The sequence below is a fragment of the Lutra lutra genome, chromosome 6, assembly GCF_902655055.1.
Source record: "Lutra lutra chromosome 6, mLutLut1.2, whole genome shotgun sequence".
In the NCBI taxonomy this organism is placed as follows: Eukaryota; Metazoa; Chordata; class Mammalia; order Carnivora; family Mustelidae; genus Lutra; species Lutra lutra.
The window spans coordinates 3,982,916-4,002,831 of NC_062283.1; the positions used below are offsets into that span (position 1 = coordinate 3,982,916).

The following is a 19,916-nucleotide window of genomic DNA, read 5'->3' on the forward strand; positions in this document are numbered from 1 at the left end:
GATCTTTCTCGCTCTGTTAAATAAATAAAACATCTTAAAACAACAACAACAACAGAACATACTGTCGCGTGCAGACTTATAAAAGCCCACGACACAGGCCGTAACCAAGAAAATGATATATGTAAGATCATGAAAGTGTGTCGTGTTCGCATATGCAACTAGGAACACAAACTGTGAATAATAATACATATCTTCCCACATAAATTCTGTACTCTTCCCTCCTCTGGATGAGCCCTCACTAGTTTTTTTGGGTTTTTTTGGTTTTTTGGCTTTTTGTTTTTTTGTTTTTTGTTGTTGTAGAAAAAAGCCAAGTTAGGGACTCTGGGGGCCAAACCCCAGAAGGAGTCTAGGTGCACTAACTGGGTCTCTTCTTGATTTCCAGTCCCCCAAACCTCCCAGGAGCAGCCCTGCATACCCTTAGGTGTCATTTTCAAATCTATAATAAGACGCCTGAAGGCTAAGCGTTTGCAGTGCTGCTTTTAAAAGTGTTGTCATAACAACAGGAATAAAATGACGAAAGTAACTCGAGTTTGAAAGAACTGCTTGAGTTTTAAGTCCATTGTGTCGCCTTCAGGTCGCGAGAGCTTGGTCACCTCCTGCCTTCCTCAGATGAAGGTGTGACCCCTTCACAGCACCACGATCGAGTCTTCGGTTTTAACTGCATTTGCCATCATGTGATCGTCCATCAATTCGGTTTACTTGTTCAGATGAAAAAAAAAAAAAGAGGAATTGGGACGCCTGGGTGGCTCAGTTGGTTGGACGACTGCCTTCGGCTCAGGTCATGATCCCGGAGTCCCAGGATCGAGTCCCGCATCGGGCTCCCAGCTCCACGGGAGTCTGCTTCTCCCTCTGACCTTCTCGCTCATGCTCTCTCTCACTGTGTGTCTCTCTCTCTCTCAAATAAATAAATAAATAAATCTTTAAAAAAAAAAAAAAAGAGGAATGGACCATATGCAGTAATAGGTCTCAGTTTGATTATGGAAGCCGTATCTGAAAAGCTTTAAGGTAGTTTGTCCTTTTGGGTGCCTGTCCGGCTCAGTCGGTCTAGATCAAGATCAACTCTTGATCTTGGGGTTGGGAGTTTGAGCCCCACATTGGGTGTTGAGATTACTTTAAAAAAAAAAATCTTAGGGGCGCCTGGGTGGCTCAGTGGGTTAAGCCGCTGCCTTCGGCTCAGGTCATGATCTCAGGGTCCTGGGATCGAGCCCCGCGTCGGGCTCTCTGCTCAGCAGGGAGCCTGCTTCCTCCTCTCTCTCCGCCTGCCTCTCTGCCTGCTTGTGATCTCTCTCTGTCAGATAAATAAATAAAATCTTTAAAAAAAAAAATCTTAGAAAAAATAAGATAATTTATCCTTTCTCCGAGATGAAACATACCACACAGCTTTATTACAAGGCACTTTTCCTTTTCCTACATCTCGGGCTTGTTAATGAATATCAGTGTTCATCACACGTGCTAGACGAGGGGACAAGCACACTGTGCATGATTCTGTTTCCCGGCACACTCCTCGGTACCTTCTCCTAGAAACTTCATGGGGTTTTTCTTCTGCTTAAGATTTCCAAATATGTAGCTCGGTTCTAGTGAAACAATAAAAAAATAGGAGCTTGCGAAAATGGTAATATCTGTGGAGGCAAATAGCAATAGAAGATATCACTATCATTTTGATGTTTCTTCGAAGTAGAGAAGCAGCGCTCGCCTTGAGCTAGAAATCAGTTGCTAAGCTGTAGGGATAAACAGGCCGCCTGCGGGAAAGCCTGAAGGAGTTGATGGTACCAGGCACGGGGCCATTTTCTTCTCTATCAGGGAGTTGTTTTTAATCTGCTGATCAGAAAGTGAGGCTTTGTGGTGGGTGTCTGTTTCTCTCGGCAAGATCAGCCAAGCTGTCTTTGGGGACAGTGTTCCCGGGAGGCTTTTTCCCCTTTTGATAGGCGTGGTTTTTGATATACATATAGGTCATTGGACTTACTATTGCTCATAGCTTCAGCCTCACTGAAGTACAGAACATTCTTTCCTTCGAACGGGAAACAGGTGGTCTTGCTTTGCTCCGGAGCCTGCACCGCATGAAGGTCCGTGAGAATTCTAGACTTGGCGTTTCAAGACGAGCTATGACAACACTAGTCAAAATCCACTCAGCCCCTCTTAGGATTGCAGCTTTATGTCCCAAATCGTTTCTCTTTTTTTTTTTTTTTTTAAGATTTTATTTATTTATTTGACAGAGGGAGATCACAAGCAGGCAGAGAGGCAGGCAGAGAGAGAGGGGGAAGCAGGCTCACTGCTGAGCAGAGAGCCCAATGCAGGGCTCGATCCCAGGACTCTGAGATCATGACCTGAGCCGAAGGCAGAGGCTTAACCCACTGAGCCACCAGGCGCCTGGAATCGTTTCTCTTCTAATTATCACCAGGCCAGCTGCCACTCCCTGCATTTATTTGATCCACCAGGATAGAAGAAGAAACAGAGTTTTCATTTTCCAGAGGCTGAAATGGTGTCAGTTACCTGCGGGCCCTTGCAACTGACGGTCCCAGTGAAGAGACACGCTATTAACATTTCTTCTTTACTCTTCAAATGAGTCAGCGAGAACCTTAAAATAGCTTTACGGTGCTCTGCTGTCACTACTTTGAGTGGTGACAAGAGAGAGAGAAAGAAGGAAGCAGTCACATCAAATTACTTTATTTCTATAGGTCTCTTCACTTGTAAACTGTATATGGTTTTACAATTAATACATTCCACTTGATTGAGAAAAGTCAGATGCATCTTCAAAGGACAAATTCTAGTTCACAGGAGAAACCGGTCGTTCACACCAAGCCTTTTACATACGTTATCTCATTTTCCCCTTGCAACAAATGAGGTGACTTAGATATTGTTGTCCTCGTTTTATTGAGAAAAATTGGAGCGTAGAGGGGACCGGTGACTTGGGTGAAACCTGGATCAGCCCACGTTTTCTATCCTACTCTGTACTAAGAATCAAAGAAGGGGTGTGGATAGATGGTGCCAACCCTCAGGAGTTTATAGCTTGGTCGAAGAGATGTGATAATCAAGAGAATAGTTATAATACAAGGGGGTCCCTGAATCTCTGAGTTCCCACCAGTGATGCGGCGTTTTGCTGTTCATGAGGAAAGACCCCTTAGCTGAACTGCTTAGAAAATGCTACGGAGAACAGTTGTCTTTTGTGTCAATGAAAGTAATGGGTCAAACTCATCGAATAAGAATCCGCGAGTCCATCCTGACAGTGAAGTAATAAACAAATATATAAAAAAGATTAAGGAAAGCTCTTTCTCATAATAGAGAAAGGTTATTGAGTTCAAAGAGTACCATTCTGCCACTATCATAGTAATACTTGATTTGGGCAAGAACCATCAATGGAGGCTGAAACTCCTGAGTCAGAGTAATAAGATATTTGCGTAGCCTCAAAGCACCTCCTCACCAGCCACTTATCAAGTGCAGAGGCAAAAATAGTAACTTTCCAGGAGAGAAACCGGCCAACCACACCCCAACCTAGTGATCAACGTTAACATCACCAGCCATGGGGCCACATGACTCCTTGTGTCTTCTGATGCAATCCTTTAAAAGGACAATAGTATCACTTATGTGATGTCACTGCCCAAAATGTGGAGCCTGTATCTAATTATGAGAAAATGTCAGGCAAACCCAAACTAAGGAACATCCTAGATCACAGCTGGTTTGTACCCTAAGAAAGTGTCAATGTCATGAAAGACAAAGGCCAAAGAACCATCCCAGATTAGAGGAGACTAAAGGCACATGACAAAAGAGACAGTGCACGATTCTGGATCGGTTCCTGTCATGTGGGTGGAGGGATGGCCTGTGGTACGTTACTGGGGACAGTTGGTGAAATTTGAATAAGGTCTGCACATTAGATAATAGTATTATGCTCATGTTTAATTTCCTGATATTCACAATCGTACTATGGCCATGTAAGTGAATGTCTGTGTTCTTTGGAAGTACACATGGTTGTATTTAAAAGTAAATTTGCATCTTAATTGCAAATTGCTCAATGGGGAAGAGCAAATATACTTGTAAATATGTATATGCAAATTGCCCTGAAATGATTTAGGAAATAATGTGTGTGTGGGTGTACATGGGGAGGATGACAAAGTAAAATGTGACCGACATCAACAAATCAGGAATCTGGACAAAGGATATAGGAGAGCTTTTTGTACTTTTTTTTTTTTTTTTACCACTTTCCTGTAAGCTTTAAATTATTTCAAAATCACATTTTTTAAAGTTGGCTTTTGAACTATGCTTCCCAAGCACTCGTGTGTTTAGTCCTTATCAGTGTTTAAAGTAGCACAGTTTTGTAATTATCTAAAAATTGCTATATTCAGAAAGATGCTAGTTTCCAGCTTTGTAGCTTTCACCTCTCCAGATCATTCCCGTCCTGGAGGTAGCCGTTTTACCTCTTTTATGAAACTTCTGGTGGCCCCTGTCTCACTGATCTTCCTCTCTATGGAGAGAAGTTTGTAGCTTGGTTGAAGAGAGAAAATATTCAGGAAAATCGTTATAATACAGGTGGGTCCCTGAATCTGTGAGTTCTCAGGGGTGATGCTCTAGATTTTACATTAGTATTAACAGCGAGACTTCTTAAGCACTTACTACATACCAGGCATTGTGTGTGTTTGCTCATTGGCATATCACAAAAATCCTCTAAGGGTTTGTCCTTTATATAAATGAGGACCCTGGGGTTCAGAAAAGTAACACATGAAAGTTCCAACAACCATTAAGTGTCCAGCCCGGACTGAGCCCAGATTCCTGTCCTCTCTACCCTGCTGCTTTCCTGGAGCCTGAGACCTAGGTGCCACTCCTTGCTATTCCCCACATCACCGATTGTCTCCCACCTGCTTAGGTATGGCCGTATCTTCCTCTCCAGTTACATTATTAAGGCTGGTTAAAGCAGAGATCCGTTTGGGTTCTCTTTGGATCTTGGACAATGGTTGAAGCCCGCCAGTGCTGAACACACCCCATATACTTCATTATGTCTTGATTGAGAGAAATAATCCCAGTTCCCAGAGATTCTAAAGATGAATTTCTTTCCATTTCTCCCAAGTTCATTGAACTTTACCTTCTAGAAAGCACTCCTAGATTTTAGGTATGTTTTCAGGCAGACATCCTACCATCTGCAGGGATGATGAGAAGTCAGCTTTCGGAGATGTCTGAGTAGCCTTGCAATTGTAACCCTGAATGATGCCTTGATCTCAGCTGGACCTCATAACCCTTGCCTGTTAACATGGGGAGAAAATACTACTCCCATTCTACGGACACCAGATTGGAGATCCAGCAAGTTTGGGACTCGCCCATAAGGCCATGTTGGCTCTTCCGTCTCTTGAGGAATGAGGCCATGCTGGGTTGTTCTATAGATTTCTGTATCCATCCAGGTCACTTCTTAGTGTCACGTGTCATGCATGCATTTATTATCTGGTTAACAACGTTGGCAGCCGAGAAGCAAATATTAGCATTGACTTCATTTGTTTTAAAGCAGTATGTTACAAAAAATAGCCAATGAGTTAAATATATCTACTTTTTTTTTTTAAAAGATTAGTCAACTTCTGTAATAGGTACCTTGCAACCATATAATAAGCAGACACCTATTTTAGGTTTCATCTTAAATAATCATTTAGCATAGCTATTTACATCTGGCCCACATGCCTCTTTCAGACAACTGAATTATACTTCTGCTCCCGACCAAGATGTGGGGGAGCATAAACAGGATGGCACCGTTAGGAAGCAGAGCAGAGGAGCACAAAGTAGGCATGCAGAAGTGACTCAGAAGAGGGGGTGGGGGAACCGCGTGCAGCGTCCTACACGGCCTCGGGATCAAATCACGAAGCCATCACCTCTCAGGTGGTTGGTCATTGATTCGGCCTTTCCCTTTTCAAGTCCTGGTTTCTTGGCACTTCCTCTTACAGAAGGAATGGTGACTTTCTCTAAAAATGACTTTTGAATAGCTTTATTGATGTAGAGTTCGCATACTGTGAAATTCATTCATCCTGAGTGTATAGTTTAGGTCTTAGGAAGTGTGTTCAGTTGTCTGACCATGACCATAGCACAGTTTTAGCATGACCCCACGGCCCCTCAAAGGTCTCTCCTGCCCCTGTGCCTGCTCCCCTCCTTGGCACCAAGCAAACCCTGGCATTGATGAGAGCATTTGTCACCTTTCCCGGCGTGTCGCTCCAGCCATCTTCCACCTGACCTGCTGGTCATCGTCCCGTCTCAGAGGATTGGTCTCAGTCTGACTTCTGGGGAGAGTATAGCTTTGAAACTGTGGTGACTGTTGGTTTTTAAGTATGAGAAATGCTTTGGTGAGAACAGAGATACCCCTATTGGCATCATTCAGAAATCTCAGATGTCTTGTATTTCCTATCATTGGTGGGAATCTTCCAGAATTACCCGTATGTGTTATTAACCAGAAGATTTGGTTAAATAAACAGAGTAAAGCACCCTAAAAGCCTTTCTCTTCGAGGGTTAGGGCAACGTCATGAGCTTTGGTGTCCCGCGACTCAAGCATGAGCTAATGCTAATTGTTCCCTCGTTTCCCAAAGAGAAACCCTGGTGCCACCCTTGCAGGGTCCCCCTTGCCTTTGGCCACATCTTAAAATCAGAAATAAAAAGCATGTATCATATAGACTGGTCGGATTTCCTTTTACTTTCCAAAGGAGCACACGAACTCTGGGGTAGACCTAAGTTCCCTTTTAAAGATAGTTGAAGGGAAAGGCTCATTTATAAACCCCTCGACATGGCCCTATAAAAAGAATCTGATAAAAATAAGCAGGATACAAAATTTAGCATGGATTATGTTCCAAATCCTTATGTTTTAAATGGAAAGGAGAGATTCGAGGAATACGAAATACACCGAAATTCTACTGGTGGTTGTCCTCGGGTGATGGAGCGGGCTGGTTCTCTCTCACCGTCTCTGTCCTGCCTTCTTTCCACTTCTTTTGTATTTTCCTGATATAGCAGAGTGCTTTTATGCTTAGAAAAACTCAAAATAACCCAATAATTCCCATTTCCGCCAATGAACCTCAGTATACTTTAACGGTCATCTTCACATTCCTTCTGGCAGATGAGACTGTCCATTTCCTTTATGGGTGAATCCATGCCTCTCTGAATTAGTCCGCGTGGAGACTTGCCGAAAGGAGGTCAGCCTGTGACTGGGTTCTCGGTGTCCTTACCATAGCAGCCCTAACCTCGCAGGGCCCCAAGAGGAACGGCTACAGTCTGGGGAGGGGGTTCCAGCTCGAGCCAGTCAAACTCCCAAGAACGGACAAGACCACTGATAAAAATACAGTGGAACATAGACGTGTGACCAGGACTGAGCTTTTCAAAGGTTTTTCTTCCTCTTTTATGACTTCTGCTGGGAGTGTAACCACGGGCTGTGTGTAGGGCCCTGCTGAGCCATAAAAGCTGTCCTCACCTGCCACGCAAGCAACTCTCTGGGGGTGATTTCTACCACTCACTCATTTCTTCTTGACAGTTGGCCGACTGCTACACTCCCCAGAGAGCTGGCTCTAACCCCCGACTCTGAATTACACTCAGATGTGCACATTCTGTTTCCGGTCTAAACATGGCAGGAGACCCGCTGGAGGGAGGGAGGGAGGAAGGGGGTGTCTTTGATCCCCTGGCCTCTTTTTATCTGCCTCAGACCCTTCCCCAGACCCTGCCATCCCCAGGCTCTGTGCCCTTCTTCAAAAGCTGTCTGCTGATTGGAGGAGCTACCTTCTAATTTAAACAAACTCGAGGACTTTCTGTCCAGGGGTGGGGGGTCCCTAACCCGGGGCCCAGGGCACGTGTATCCCTGTGTTAGGATGTATGAAATCCAAAAGCCCCTGGTCCGTACTGGGATCCTATCACTGTGCAGCAGAGGAGGAAGCCGCAGGATTCATTGCAGAAACAGCAGAGAGAAACAGCTGGGCCTTCTGGCTTGTTTTTCTAAGAGGCTCAGCTCTGAACGAACGGGAGGGCGTATTTAAATCAAGATTCTTGGGATTCTTTCCAGAGGAGTTCCGTCCTTCTCATAGATTGGTGAGGTGGGAGAGCTGCCTGATACAACTGCTGGGCCTCTTGCGACAAAGCACAGTGAGGAGCAGACCCCCAGCTTGACCAGAGGCCCGAGAATTTGGGACACCAATGACATTATTTCTTAGAAATCATATTTCTCCTTTGCAAGCCTTATAAATGTACACAATAATGTAAATATACTTGTTACCCAACACTTAACCAGGTATGTTCTCTTTTTTTGTCCTTTTATAAATTGAAGCATCATTGACAAGCAATAGCCTGTGAATTTCAGGGGTACATCATAGCAAGTCTGCATTTTTCCACATTATGAAGTGACCCCCCAGGATAAGTCTCATTGACATCTGTCCCATCATATGTACCTTTTGTGTGACGTTCTTTTTCCTCCAATCCTAACTCGGGGTAGCTCCAAATGTCTGCAATTCCTAAAAAGATTTTTGCATGGAGGGGCACCCAGGTGGCTCAGTCACTGAAGTGTCTGCCTTGGGCTCAGGTCATGATCCCGGGGCCCTGGGATCGAGCCTTGTGTCGGGCTCCCTGCTCAGCTGGGAAGTCTGTTCCTCCGTCTCCCTCTGCCCCCTCTTTCTCTCTCTCTCTCTATCTCCAATAAATAAGTAAAATCTAAAAAAAAAAAAAAAAATTTTTTTTGCATCATACAAATCATACATAATATATTTCCTTTATGAAAATGAATACAAACATTGAAAGATGGCTGACCCCTCCATCCCCCTGCTCCGTAGACGGTCTTGCGGACGTTTTCTGAACTTTTATATTCCGCGCACATGATTGTATGTTGTTCTGTTTGTAACGCTCCTGGTGTCACACACTGTTTTGTTCTGCAGTTTGTCCTTGGATCTTTCTACATAGGTCTATTGACTTTAAAACTGCCACAGAAGATCCTGTCCCATGGTTTTCCCATAACGTACTGACCATTACCCGAAAGATTAGCGTGCCTATCCTGTCCGTTTCTCTACTGCTACATTGCCTATCTTGAGCAACCCCGGTAGAGGCCCCTTGGTGAACTTGAGTCTTTGTCTACAGGACAGACCAAAGAGTAGATGTGATGCTCTAAAGGATCCCTATGTTTTACTTCTCGAGCACATACTGCCAAATTACCCTCCAAACTTTGGGTACCGCTTTCTACCCCTAAGGACAATGATACTGCCGTTTCACTGCGGTCCTTTTTTTCCAGTTAAGGCTTTTAGGCCAAAGGAGCATCTGCTGTTAAGATGTAAATTGCTCGGAGGAAATGACTGGTGTTAAGTCTTTAAAGCCTTGAAAGGCAACCGTGTCGTTTTGGGGGTGGTTTGGCTGGACGCTGGGAACACTGCATCCGTGGGATTTCTAGGAAGCCAGGAAGGAGCCTGCAGACTTGGCTGACTCAGCAGGCCCCGAGGTGGGAGTGGAGTCACCAAATAGGTGATAACAGAGCATCTGTGGGATAACTTGCGAGTGGGAAGGAGATGGGAGAGCTGGAAAACGGGTCTGGGTCTGGAAGAACTGGGAGAACTAACCCTGCTTCAGAATTAAGGGTGTGGACGGGGCATGTGTGTGATTACTCTCCTTCCTAAGACCTCCTCCTCTGTCTACCCCGTCCCACCTTCTCCCTTCCTCCAGGAGCCTGACTATGTGTAGGGACTGCACACACTAGTTTTATGACTCTCTTGGGGCAGCGGGGCAGCCTCCAGGAGAATGGACCTGCAGGATAGAGATCTCAGCCTAAACCAGCTCTCGGCCAAATTCTTTCCCGCTGATGATCATTTCTAAGACCAGAAAGGCTCATTCCTACGGATCATCCATTCAGCCTATAAGTATGATGAAAAGCTTCTCAGGGTTTTACCCATCCCAAAGCATTTCACATTCTGAGAACCTTGGGCAAAGGTTTGTTTTAGGCTCATGACCTTTCCTTATCTATCACTTAACTAAGGAAGAAGGTAAATTATTCTGCCATCTGGTTGATATGTTTTACTCGCTCACTGTTCAATTCGTTTAACAAGACAGTTAAACTTTGCAAAGAGAGGTTTATTTAAAACTAGTCCTTTTTAAAAGTTGGATTTGAGAAATTGTAGCAGATTATTTTAACTGAAGTTTTAAAGTTTCCAAAAAAATTGAAAATTTCAGGGGCGCCTGGGTGGCTCAGTGGGTTGGGCCGCTGCCTTCGGCTCAGGTCATGATCTCAGGGTCCTGGGATCGAGCCCCGCATCGGGCTCTCTGCTCAGCGGGGAGCCTGCTTCCTCCTCTCTCTCTGCCTGCTTGTGATCTCTCTCTGTCGAGTAAATAAATAAAATCTTTAAAAAAAAAAAATTGAAACTTTCAGCCAACATCACCCCCACCCCCTTTTCTTTGCTGAGATGAGACTAATAATCACCTGAGGGCCTTTTCAAAGTCTGGATCCCCACGTGGCACTCTGCATTAGTTAAACTGAATGCCTGGGAAAGGGGGAACAAGAGGCCCGTATGGAAACTACCAAGACAATGGATAAGAGAAAAAAAATCTTTTTGGCTTAAAAATTTCTAGGAAGTACAAGATAACTGTGCCATTAAGATATTTTAAATGCTTTCATTCTTTTCCTGTGGTCAAAGAATCCCATAATGCAACAGTAGATCGAGTGAACAGTAATTTAAAAAATGAGATACAATACTAATAAAATTTGCCACAGTTGAGCGTGCAACTCCTGATCTCTGCTCAGGTCTTGATCTCATGGTCATCAGTTCAAGCCCGAACTGGGCTCCATGCTGGGCGTGGCACCTATTTGAAAAATTTTTTTTTGCAAATTTAAAACTTACGGTGCGTTTTTGTTTATAACACGAGTACAGAAATAACACAAACTGTAGCATCTTCTTGATGTTCGTGACGAGTTTGCATGTAGACACAAAGGTCCTCAGGCATGCTTTCTGCACCTGAGCAGTGGACAGACCTCTTCGTAAGCGGCCAAGGACACTTAGGAGAACCTCATTAAGTCCTGCATTTTGTCCTGCCATTGGTGCACTAGATACGAACTTTACTGCACTCACACACTTGCACTTTATCAGTTTGAAGATTCTAAAGAATGCCTGCAAAACTTAAACTCACCCCCAGCCCCTCCCAAGGCTGGAATGGAAGGGGTGGGACACCAGTCCCAGTCCTATCCAGGTCAGAGAGCGAGCCGGCTGCCTCCTGCAGGGCTGGCTGGGCTGGGAGTGACTCAGCACCTGTGCATTGCAAGAATGCCTGCAGAGCCCGGAGTGATTCTTCTGGGGGGCGGCGGAGGGAATGAGGGGATTTAACAACCAGCCGCCCTCTGGGGGAGGGGCCCTCCATTCTCTCTCTGGGGAAGCAACTCAGGCCCACCTCCTTCCTTTGCTGAGCTGCCAGGAGTAGCGTTGAGTAAGGCCTGGCTGGGGGGGCTCTTCCCTCACACCCTGGCATCATATCCTATCTCCTGGCATATCTGGATAGACGGGAAGTTCTGCGGCCGTGTCTCTTAGCTGCTTAGCTTGCTTCCTGGCTGGGTCTTTCGAGGACAGTGGTTGATGCCTTCACAAGGGCCAGTATGGTGTCTGCCCACCTTGGAAGCCCTCAGCCTGGACAGTAGCTGCCTCCCCCTGCCTCTGGGAGCCTGCTCCTCCACCGCCCTCTGCTCCGGGCTAAGGGTCCCTGCTAAGACAACGTGCTTCCAGTGTGCCTGACCTAGGGGCATAGAGTTCCCAGACAGCTCAGACCCGTCCTTTGGGGGAAATGACCTTGGACTCACGTCCCGCCAAAGCTGTGTTTGGACCGTCCGTCCTAGTCGTATGTGGGGAGTCCAGATAAGAGCCAAGCAAGGGGCGGAATGGGGTGGATGCTTCCCACCGTCTTCCCCTCTCCTTCCGTCCCTCTGCTCTGGTGTGCGTATCTTCAGAACATGAAGATGAGCCCTTGCGGGAGGATCTCTGTACTCGCCTCCTTCCGTGAGGCCACCGATAGTGCACGATCCTATCTGAGACTTAAGGGTAGAGAAAAGGAGAACACGTTGAAGTAAATTCATCTCTAAAGAAACCTAGTGTTTTCAGCCATCTGGCTTCTCAGTGTCAGATTCTCCCCTGAGATTGGACTGGGTTTTGAACGTGATTCGGGACCTGGCTAACGCTTTGACTTGACCTATTTGTGTGTTTCTGCTGTTGTTTTTCTTGTTGAACAGAGGTAAACATTCCAAAGTGTTCATGTATTTGAACCTTGTCTTAAATATATATATATATCCCTGAAAAGAAACCTCAACCTAAAATGACTGATAATTGTGTGCAGTTTCTATCTATTTCTGTCTCAGGAGGTGGGTATCTTTTTTTTTCTTCACCTGAGAGCTGAACCCTTTGGCTTGAAAAGAGCAGGTTGTAGGACCTAATGGTCTCATGACTCACCTCACCTCACCTTTGCCATTGTTGACAAGCGGAGTGTTTTTTTCTGTCTGGACCTGCCTGTAATTTGCCCTAATCTTTCCACTCTCTTCCAGGACTACCAGCCAGACTCCCAGAAATCATGTTGGTAGGATCCCAGTCCTTCTCGCCTGGGGGCCCCAATGGGATCATCAGAAGCCAGTCCTTCGCGGGGTTCAGTGGCCTGCAGGAGAGACGGTCCAGGCAAGTCGGGTGTGGTTCTGTCCTGGGATGTGGCTCGAGAAGGACGTGAGCTCATGCCCTCAAGAGGCTCTGTGAGCGTGCAGCCTTGTCAAAACTCACACGCGCACGCGCGCTCATACACACACAAAACAAGAAATTATTTAAATCTCTTTCACGGAGAAGATGTAATGTACCAAACATTAAGTGCCATAGTTTCTTTTCTGTCATCTAGGATTCCTCCTGCCAAGCAGATGGCTGAGGATTTGGGGTAAGCTAGTGGTTTGAGTGCCTGGTTCTCCCCACCCCCAGCCTTCTGGCCGCACGTTTCCCACTGCAGCCACGCCGGGGAGACTGTATTTGCTGTAAGGTTGTGCGGTGGGTAAAGACAGCCTCTGCAGAGCGGCTCTGGGAAACAGATGTCCTTCAGAAACAGGCTTGAGAAAGTCAGTCCTCTGGTTTCTCTGGAATCTCCCTTCCTCTAAAATGGGACTTCCGGGAACTCAAGCAGGAACATATGGGTCACGAAATAGGTACATGGAATAAGTCTGGCCTCAGTTTTTCTGAGACGACAGAGGTCTTGGGCACTCAGGGGCCTACATGCTCTGGCCTGTCATGTCCCCTCTGGTACAGACGGTTACGCAGAGGAAAAGAATCACCTGGGAGGCACAGGGCAGGCACCTGCCAGACCTGGGGGTCACGGCTTTCCCTTAGACAGCAGGTCGGTGAGGTTCTGGCCTCTCAGTCTCCCAATCAGATCTGTGGTTGGGCTCCTAAGTTGTCAGATGTCCGCCTCCCCCAGCGGGCTGCTCCCTGCCACTAACAGGAACACTGAGTTTTGTGTTCCACCTAAAGATGATGCCCTCCAGAGAAAGAAAGCTTAAAAAAGCCTTCGGTTCGGCTACATGGCCTTCCTTGAACACTGTCTGGTGTGGCGCTTTATCCAGAAACTCCTCGTGCACATCCTAGTCGAGTTTAGTGAACGCTTGTGCCGGAAGCTGCGCAGCAAGAGTCTTCTGTTCGTTGGCTTCTACCCTTCTGCTTCTTTGTTTCCTTGGAAGCACTTGTCCTTGGCTTTCTATAAGGTTTCAGGGGTGCGGAATGTCTTCTCTCAGGGTCCCTGACCTGACCCTGGGGAGCCACTGCCCTGTCAAGCTTCCAGATTTCGGCAGTTTATAAATCTCATAGCAAATCGACCAATAAACCGCATGTATGATGGCTCAGGTGTTCAGCTACTGGGGACCTGTACCTTCCCCAAATGACATGAACACAAACACAAGATGATTCAGAGGGCGTTTCTTTGCTCAGACCCTTTTGGATCCTGAAACTCACAATTTCCTTTTCCTCCGCACAGATGTAACTCCTTCATTGAAAATCCCTCTGCGCTCAAGAAGCCTCAGGCCAAACTGAAGAAAATGCACAATTTAGGACACAAAAACAACAACCTTCCCAAAGAGCCTCAGCCTCAGCGAGTGGAAGAGGTCGTCAGAGCCTTGAAAAACGGCCTCGAGTAAGACCATGGACGCTATTAACCGCCTAGAACGTTTTTCCTTTCTAAAATCCTCAGGGGTCAGGAGGGGAGCGCAGGAAAGTTTTTAGAGATCATTTTAAAGTGTCTATTGCTGTAGTAGGTATTTTATTCTCGTACCGTAATCGAGGAAGCCTTAAATGAGTCTCAAATACGTGAAATATGTCGGGTTTCTACATCACATCCATAACCTTGAGGGAGATCCAAACTAGTGATGTGTTTAACTCAGCACAGTGTTGGGTTTCACGTAAACAGCGGTGGACAGACAGCTCTAACTTGGTGATCACTGAGGAAGGATTCTGAAACCTTCCCGAGTTATTATATTACACAGTATACTGTGTATGTATTATGCCATATTATCCTACGGATTGTTGGCCCAGAGTAAGATCCCCCTGGTATGCGGGGAGACCTCTAGAGTCGGTGTTGTATTTAAGGGGACAGAATTCTGTGAGCCTGGACCCAGGATAGCTGCCATCCTTGTTTGGCCGCACTCCCTCCCCCACTGCTTTTTCTTTTTTGGACTTTCCAGCCTCACAGGGGTTCTCCTTTTTGGCCATCTGGGTGGTACCAGAAATGACTCCTGGAGCTTTCAGAAAGTTGAGAGATTAGGAAACACACAGCCACTTCCCCCCACCGACTCTGCCCTCCCCAGAGCAGGTCTCGGCTTCCTCATCCCCTTCGGAAGGACAAGGTCAAAGCCAGCCCAGAGCTCACGAGTATGTGTCCTGTTATTTTTGCAGTGAGTATCTGGAAGTTCACCAGACAGAGTTGGACAAGCTGACAGCTCAGCTAAAAGATATGAGAAGAAATTCTCGCCTGGTACGTACCGTCCAGTCATTAGGAGGTTAACACAGTATTCCCTTTTTGGACTAAGAATCTTTTTTTTTCCCCTTCCTATTGGATGGGGATGTATAGCTGGGGAAGGGGAAGCGGATGGGGACGAGCAAGAACCTTTAAGAAAAGCAGATCCAAGGGGCAGAATACTATCTGCTCCCTGCTGTGTGTTTGAGAAAGAGGTTAAATTTCTTCTTAATGCTTTATTCTTAATACTTCTCAGTATTTTCCAAGCATGTTGATGTGGATACACTTTATAATCAGGAAAAAAATACTAAACAGAAGCAACTACATGGCCCTACTCTAAATCATAAAAGGACAGGAAAAGTTGGGGTGCTCCTAGCATTTTGTTAGCACAGAATTTGGAGCCCAGAACTACTAAGAAAATAGGATAGGTCAGTGACATCAGCGAGGGTGAGGGGACCCAAGTGCACCTGTTATGAGAAGGTGGGAGGAGTCCCTGTGCCGGTTCCGTTCTGTTTCCTTATGTTCCGGCAGCTGACAGGTGGCCTCTAGTTTGATGACTTTGTGAGGACTTGTCTGGTTGACCTATACACCTACAGGCCACCTGTATACTATTTTAAATGATTTTGTTCAGTTCGAAGTGATCTTAGACCTTAATGTCTCAAGGTGTCAGAAAGCCTAGAAAAAGTCCACATGCTAGGAGATACCACAGAGCCTTAATGGCCGTCGCCTCCTGCTGCTTTCAGAGACCTGCTAAGATGTGCAGTGGTGTCCTTCGCACAGGCTTAGAGACTAAAAGCTTTATAGAAGCTAAAGATTTTACACCCCGATGATGTTAGAGTAGGAACCACCCCATCTCTGTGGGGAGTGACTCCTTACAGGATGGCCTTCCACACTTCCGAATGCCCTTGACCATCCTCAGTGGCAACACATGTTTCTCCTTGGAGAACAATGGTGAATGGATGCAGGAGCTCCGGCCGGGACCTGGTGTTCCATAAAAAAAAAAAACAAAAACGAAAACACCTCCTGATGGGGGACGTGGGAATGGCGTGTCGATTATTCTGTGATATTATGAGCACACAGGAAATGAACTTGCTTAAAAAACAATTTGTGAAAGGCTTATCACTGCCCTCCAGGACGCTCCTTAAACACCAGTTTTGTGTGTTTACAGGGGAGGGTGAGTGTTTGTTTCACTCATCTACCCCTACTCCATTCTCTGTTAACTTGTTTTCCTTACTGAAAAGTTAATATGAATGTATGTGCCCCTCAGGGTATAAGAGAGGAGAGGGGAAAGCAAGTGAGACCTTTGGGTGCAGAGAGATTGCACTGGAATTCTGGAGACACAGAGGATAAGTAAATATCGTCTCCTAAAGTACTCTGCCTGCTATTTCAAATAACCCAGCGAAACTTTACAGGAGTGATCGTTTCTTCCCCAGTAATGCAGAAATGAACACTGAATCCCTCTGTTGACCTCAACAACAGTTTTGAGGAAACTATGTTCTAATCCAGACACCCCCTTTTTTTTTTTTATTTTAGGGTGTGCTATATGACCTAGACAAGGTAAGTTACCATCCCGTGCAGGAGTGTTGCGGGAAAACAAAACACGGCATATTTGCGGAGAGATCGGTGATTTCCTCTTTAGGCATAACCAGATCTCCAAGAACTGATGATTTTTCTCAGCCTAGTAAAGGTCATGCTTTTCTCTAATGAGGGGCGTGAATAAGTACCCTGATCTGTAGCTCCAATAATGTCTTTAAGGTCACTTCTATAAAAATCCCACCTGGTTGTAGGGTTTCTCCGTGTGCTGGTAAGTTCTAAGAACTTCCAAGTGTTGGGAGGCCCTTACCTGTTGTTCTCTCTAACTGACTACCGTGTTTCATCAAATTGAAGACCTCTCTGATGGGAAAACACGGCGTTATTTTCTCTGACCCTAAGGGCAAAAAAAGTGATTCCAGGTAAACCCTGGCATGGTTTGCTCTATTCACTTAAAATTTGTATCTTGTACTTCCTGACAAAACTCTTTTAGCCTTCTTTTAAATGTAGATTGTGTTTTTATTTACTCACATGTGCTCCTGCCACTCCCTTTGCATGCCTTTCCATATACACGTCATTTTAATGCTGAATCATGGTGTAATTTTTTTTTAAGACATTTGAAAGGGTAATTGAACTTAATGCATGTAATAACAATATTTATAACTCCAACGAGGAGATGACATATGAACCACTATCATTATATTTGAGCACGTACAGACAGTTTCAAAATGCACCCCAGTTTCGGAGACACCACACTATAGGGGGGTGAGTTCATCTTCAAGATGAAAAAATATGTTGCTGTCTTGCCAGAAATCCAGCAAATTCCATTTGATTGGCCTCCCTCGGTGTTTAGCACAAAGATTCCGATTACTAACTCAAGTTCATCTCTCGGAATACTTGTTTGATATTTTAGAAGACACTTTCTGAATTGTTATCAGAGATTCTCTGAAATAGCCAAGATGGGAAGAAAGAGGAGATATTTAGCATTTTCTGGTAATTTGGAGGATGAGATTGGGAAGAAGATACTCTTGCCAGTCGAGATCAGTTAAACTGTTAATGACTGTACTTTTTCAAACAACTTCTTTTAATTTCAGCAAATAAAAACGATTGAAAGATCCATGAGACGCCTGGAGTTTCACATTAGTAAGGTAATGAAGTTCCCGTTGTCTGGGCTTCTGGGTTTCTGTTCTCAGTCACTAATCAGTACGCCTTTGGTCTAAGCACGGCATCCAGTCCACAGAGAATTGCTTACCTAAGTAACTCCTAAGCTGAGTCACAGTTAATTCTTCCAACAGTCAGGAAAGATGGAGAAGCAGGAGAAGAGGACCTGACACTCTGGCACAGCTCTGACTCTTTCGGTTCAACAAACATTTAGGTGGCTCCCACGGAGCCTCCTGCTGGGCTCTCAGCTCCCATGCAGTCTTCCTAAAGATTGAACCAAACTCACCGTACCAGACACTTCACACTTGCGTTAACTTGGTACCCCATAAACTTCTTCATGAAGCCCTTAAAAGTACTTAGAACAGCTGCCCGTACATCCCCAAACTCTTTCTCAAGCTCCCGGCTCCTGTCCTTCCTCGCATGGTGTGGTTTCCAGGCACATTTTCTTTCTCTGTCGCCTCCATCAATGTGGGCCATTTTGTCAGGACCCCTGACACCCAGCCCCAAACCCTACAGATAGTTCACGGATGGTCCAGCCAGCCACACGTGGAGTGGGACTCTCAGCCCCTTGCTCTGGACACTCCACTCATTCCCCGGGCAACCTGAAAATAGTTCCCCTTGGGAGCCACTAAATCCCACCAATGGTAATTCCTGTTTCCAGCCATGTGCGTCGGTCTCTCTTCCAAGCAGAGAGACTAGAGTCCTCAGCCGATCTCTCTGCGAGGAGTCAGAAGCCCTTGTTTCCAGTCGCATCCTCTCTGGGCTGAACCGAACCCACGCAAACCTTGACTTTCCGCCCTGTGCGGGGAGGGACATGCATTCAATCTACATGATCCTAAGAAGTCTTTCGTTTTAAGATTCTGTGATGAGTTAGATGTATAGAAACGGACGTACACGCAGCTGCCTTTGCATGTTCCCAGTTTGAAAAATATCTACTACCCAGGCGAATCTGAAATTACTCCCATTTCTGTTAAACTCCGTAAAAACACAATGACATCCATTCGAAGGTATCTGTGTGGCAGGCAGGTGTTGGCAAGTCACTCTGTTTGGTTTGAAACGCAGCAGGAAAACAAAATCGCACTCCGGTGGGAGAGTATTTCTCCATCTTTTAACCATTGTCGTTAGCCAGGACCATCCTGGGGGTCACGAAAGGTGGGGGGTCGGCTATTGTGCACCACACACCTTCCAAGTGATATTGAACTGAACAAGCCCAGCAGTTGACTTGGTGAGTCTCTGCTGACATAGGGGTGAGACCAACACTTGCCTACAGACTGGCAGTTCCCACTCGAGTGGGTACAGAGTTACCCTTTATCCTGCGGGCTAGTTCCATTTGGCTAGGATAGGTTGGCATTGAAGTAAAAACAAAGAATTAACTCTTCCGCCAATGCAGAGTAACAGACTGCATCTTTAGGCCTAAACCGGTGTCCCCATGAGCAGTTTCCTGTAGAGAGAATTACAGTCTCAGACTTGAGCAAACCCAGTAGTGGGGAAAAGGGTAGAAGGGGCAGCTTCCCAGGGTACCCTGTGGGTAAAACAGTCTGGCGGGCGCTGGAAGACGGATCCACTCTCATGTTTCTAAGGGTTTTGTGGAGACCAACCCCACGAGAACGATCTGCAACGTTTATGTAAAATTCCAGATTCCAGCCCGGCCCTGAACTACCAAATCAGAATCCCAGAGAGGGGGCCTGGGCATCAGCATTGTAACAAGCTCACCAGATGAATCTTAGCTTGGCATTCGTGTATGGCAGCCCCCACCCCCGCCAGCCGTCAACCCCAAGATTTCATCAGCAGATTCACCACCCGTGACCTTACATCTGCCTCTTAATCAGAGACAGACCCATCGACCGCACAGCTGAAAGGCTGCTTTCCAGAGTTTGGCCATTGCTCTCAGCAAAGTGGGAGTGACTTGTTGAGGGAAAGAGCAACAGAGAATCCTGTAACCAGACAATAATTTTAGTCTGTTAATGGGCCTCTTCTGAGCTGAGAATGATTGACCTCCAGACAGAGACGGCAACGGTGGAAAATTCCGCCTGCTCTAACGGGTCCTCCTGACACTTTGTCGTGAGCACCCGAAAACCTGCCTTCAGAACAAAAGAGGGATTCTAACCTCTGAAACCATTATATTCATCTCCACCTTCCCCCTGGTCTACGGCCTTCTGAGGGAATAAAGTTTGCCCTGAAATGAAAAATTCAAGTTGTCCGAGGCAGGTTCCTGCCTCGCAGAAGTCCCTAATTTCCTTTGCCTGTGCCAAAGGCTGGTGTTCGGGTCCTTTTCATCTGCCTGCAAATTCCTGTGGTTAGCT

At 46.0% G+C, this 19,916-nt stretch overlaps 1 protein-coding gene across 8 annotated transcripts in view; it reads left to right on the plus strand.

The window, feature by feature from the left end:
* RIPOR2 (RHO family interacting cell polarization regulator 2) overlaps positions 1-19,916 on the plus strand; it is a 214,435-nt gene that overhangs the window by 149,160 nt on the left and 45,359 nt on the right. For 7 of the 8 annotated variants that reach the window (XM_047735147.1, XM_047735153.1, XM_047735148.1 and 4 more), the window contains exons 2-6: positions 12,491-12,617; positions 13,948-14,103; positions 14,862-14,940; positions 16,456-16,479; positions 17,547-17,600. In XM_047735147.1, the coding sequence (XP_047591103.1) occupies positions 12,491-12,617; positions 13,948-14,103; positions 14,862-14,940; positions 16,456-16,479; positions 17,547-17,600 (440 nt within the window). Of the gene's footprint in view, positions 1-11,368; positions 11,389-12,490; positions 12,618-13,947; positions 14,104-14,861; positions 14,941-16,455; positions 16,480-17,546; positions 17,601-19,916 lie in introns of those variants that run through there. The other variant, XM_047735151.1, reaches the window with a different exon arrangement.